Source organism: Telopea speciosissima, chromosome 8 (assembly GCF_018873765.1).
Source record: "Telopea speciosissima isolate NSW1024214 ecotype Mountain lineage chromosome 8, Tspe_v1, whole genome shotgun sequence".
Lineage (NCBI taxonomy): Eukaryota > Viridiplantae > Streptophyta > Magnoliopsida > Proteales > Proteaceae > Telopea > Telopea speciosissima.
In genome coordinates, this window is record NC_057923.1 from 64,897,282 (window position 1) to 64,901,092 (window position 3,811).

General features: G+C 43.8%; 1 protein-coding gene across 1 annotated transcript; it reads left to right on the plus strand.

Annotated features, from left to right (window-relative positions):
- The first annotated feature begins 356 nt into the window (after positions 1 to 356).
- LOC122672577 (transcription factor MYB61-like) lies at positions 357 to 2,403 on the plus strand. The gene is made up of 3 exons (XM_043870037.1): positions 357 to 583; positions 843 to 972; positions 1,194 to 2,403. The coding sequence occupies exons 1-3, from the start codon at positions 451 to 453 to the stop codon at positions 2,401 to 2,403; spliced, it is 1,473 nt and encodes a 490-aa protein (XP_043725972.1). The 5' UTR covers positions 357 to 450.
- The last annotated feature ends 1,408 nt before the right edge of the window (positions 2,404 to 3,811 follow it).

Below are 3,811 nucleotides of genomic sequence, written 5' to 3' on the forward strand. Positions count from 1 at the left end.
GAGAAAAAAAGAGGTTCTCCCTTCTATTAATAATTCGATTTTCCCTATCTCAGCTCCCATTTAATTTTCTCAGCCTCTCCGTTACCGGGTACGAGTGGTATCCATCTTTTTTTCTCCTCAAAACTCTTCGACGGTCACCCCCCCTCCCCCTCCCCCTCCCCCTCCCCAACTTCCAAACTCCAAAGTATATCCAACAATCCAATTCTCATTCTAAGAACTTGGAAACCTTTTGATTTGTTGTTGTTGTTGTTGTTCACTTGTTTTAATTGGCTGCGCGCTGACAAATTCCTTGGCCTGCGTTACCGTTCCACCAGTACACAAAACCTATATATATATATCTCAATAAATTTTGAAAACGAACTTTCAAGTTTCGCCGCCAGCATTTCCAGCATTGCAGGTACGTGGGTTTCTTCTCTCTCTCTCTATCTCTCTCCCTCTCCCAGAATTCAGATGGGCAGGCACCCTTGCTGTTACAAACAAAAGTTGAGGAAAGGTCTGTGGTCTCCAGAGGAAGATGAGAAGCTTTTGAGACATATTACCAGATATGGACATGGGTGTTGGAGCTCTGTCCCTAAACAAGCAGGTTAGGCCGGTTTTGCTCCTTTTCTTTACCTTTACCTTTATCTTTACCTTTACCTTATGGTGCTGTGATCGATCCATCGATCTGCTGTTGTATAATGGCGCAGCAGATTGATTGCATTGTAACTCAGGAGGATTTCAAAAGTCTGCTATCATTTTCTCTTCTGGGGATAATGTTGGTATTCCAAAATCCTCCCTTAAATAAGCAGGCAGGCAGTCAGCTCAGCTCCTCCTAAAAAATTAATTTACTTTTTTTTTTACAGGTTTGCATAGGTGTGGGAAGAGCTGCCGATTGAGGTGGATAAACTACCTAAGGCCTGATTTGAAGCGAGGCACATTCTCACAGCAGGAGGAAAACCTTATAATTGAACTCCATGAAGTTCTTGGCAACAGGTAAATTAATCTCTCTCTCCCCTCCCCTCCCCTCCCACTCAAAGAAACCCCCCCCCACCCCTTCTTCTGAGAGGTGAGAAGAGAGAGGTAACAACCGAAATAGCTAGAGATAATCTTCCTGCGCTGCTTTTTTGACTTTTCTCGAGGTATCTCTCAACTCAACCATAAAAAATCTCTATTTTGAATTTTTGAGCCTTTACTGCTGCGAAACTTTGCATCAGGTGGTCACAGATTGCAGCACAGTTACCGGGAAGAACTGATAACGAAATTAAAAATCTGTGGAACTCGTGCATTAAGAAGAAGCTCCGACAGAAAGGCATTGACCCAAACACCCACAAACCACTCTCTCAGGTCGAGAATGCAAAAGAAAAAGCACCCACCACCACTGTCGCCGCCGCCGACAGCAACAATCACAAATCCTGGGGAAATTCCAACGAACTGCACCTCCTCAACATAGAGAATTTGAAGCCCAGTTTGGCAGCTGAAGCACCGGAGCCGGAGCCGCCTTCAATGGCTGAGGATAAGTACCCACTCGAAGGTTGTTTGAGTTTCAAGATCAACAGTGGTGATTCGCTAACACCAACGTCCGCCACCACCAACACCAAGGAGTTCTTCCTGGAGAGGTTCGTCGCCTCCCACGACAGCTCCACCACTACCAGCAGCAGCAGCAGCGGTTGCAGGCCCTCAGACCCTGTTAGATATTTTCCCCTTCAGCAATTGAATAATTATGGGTCCAATGAAGCAGAGATCTCCGTAAATCAAATTCCAACCCAGTCTCCCTGGTTCAACCACCACAACTGCGGCAAGGCTTTCGACATCAGTCCCGAATTCAATTCCTGTACAATTTCCAGCCTTCTTTCATCATCGACAAGCTCACTTCTTCTCCCTACCTCAATGTCAATGGGTTTGATCAGGCCCACCGTCAGTACTTTTCCCTCTGATAACATTTCGGCAGGAAGTTTCAGCATCAACGGAGTCCAGTACTGGGGAGCCGACAGTTGCAACAATAATAGTAACAGTAGCAGCAGCAGCAGTATTGAATTGCAGAGTAGCAGCAGTGGAACGTTCTTGTTTGAGAACAACAACGTCTTCTCTTGGGGATTGGTGGATTGCAGCACAGCAGATAAGGAAGGGCAAGTAGTCAATAATAATAATAATCACATTTCAACCGAACCTGATATCGATATCAAATGGTCCGAATTTCTGCACTCCCCGTTCCTAATTGCGTCCACACTGCAAAACCAAACGGCTCAGCTATTGTACAGTACTGAAATAAAATCAGAACCCCACTTACTCAATACCAAAGACGCGTCCTCGACTGCGACTTCATGGCATCATCGGAACAACCAGCAGCAAAAACAACAACAACACTTACAAGCTGCTTCTGCTTCAGATTTCCCAAAACTTGCAGCTGCCTTCGGACAACTATAGCTTCTTTCTTTTTTTTGTTATTTAACCCGGAGGTGGAGCCTCTGTTTATATATTAGGGGGTCTTGGTGAAAGAATTTACTGATTTTTCTTTCAAATCCATTATTCTACAGAGGAGGAGGGAGAGAAGAAAGACTTGAATAAGGGCTTCCTCTTCTGAATTCTGATTACAGGTGTGTGCCACATTTTTTTTTTTTTCTCTCTTGTATATAGGTCTTCTTAGTATGATACAAAAAACTTATCCAGCTTTTGATTTCTATAGATATATATACATTTGTGAGGGAGATAGGCTCCAGCCCACCATTTGTATTTGGGTTGAAATAGAATTGCAGAATAAGGCTTGTAGTTCTGGTGTTATTTTTAATCTTCGTTGCTTCATTTCTTTTGGATTCAAAGTTTGTGTTTCTATCTCTCTCTATTGTAAACCATGCATCTCTCCTTCCCTCCCAACCCCAACCCCAACCCCCCCCCCCCCAACCCCCTCCAACCCTAGAAAAAAAATCTTTTGTTTCCGATTGATGGGGTTTCTTTCCTCTTAATTCCTTTTATTAATAGTATTTTATTTTCATATAGTATCTTACTTTCTCTTTCACAATTATCAAAATGCAAGAAAGTCCATGAAACATTCCCAAATCTCCTTCCCTTTTCTTTTTTTTTTTCTTTTTTTAAATTTTTTGTTTGTGTGTGGTGTGTGTGTATTTTTTAATGGGTGCCTAGCTAGCTAGCAGTGCAGGCAGTCTGGGTTTCTTCTTGTTTCTTTGTTCCTACCAAGTACCAATAACCCCTTTTTCTTGGGTAGGCTTTTCAAATTTATAAATCCGTGAATGCTTTCCCACTGCAATAGTCAAGGAACGAGTTCCCGGTCCCCTCCCCCCCTTTTAACCCCTTTTAATTAAGAAGATAAAAGGTTCTCTGCCTAATGGGGGTGTCTCCTTGGGTGTAAAAGAATAGAGATAGGAGGAGTAGTAGGTTTACGAGCCTCCTGAGTCCTGAGCTAGTGATCGAGTGTATGAGTACTGCTGAAGCCTCAAAAAGGTCTTGAAGAAATGTAATTACTATATTTATAGTTAATATCCGTTAAGTCCAACAGTCTGAAACCATATCCTTTACTTGAAGTGGGTAACGGAAGAGGAGTGGAAGCAAGTCAGTGAGGGAAAATTATCGCCCCCAGTATTGGGGGCTATACTGGGGGCGGTCCAGTGCGCATCGTGCGGTGTAGCACAATCCATATGTGTACAGTGGGCCCCACCATGCACACATGAATCGTGCTGTGCCGTACGATGCGCACAGGATGCCCCCAATACTAGGGCGATAAAGATCCTTCAGTGAGTGAGTGAGTGAGTGTGAGGGCCTGGGGGGGTTGTTTGCTTTACCTGCTAGGCTAAGCTTCTCTAGAATGGTAGTTTAAACA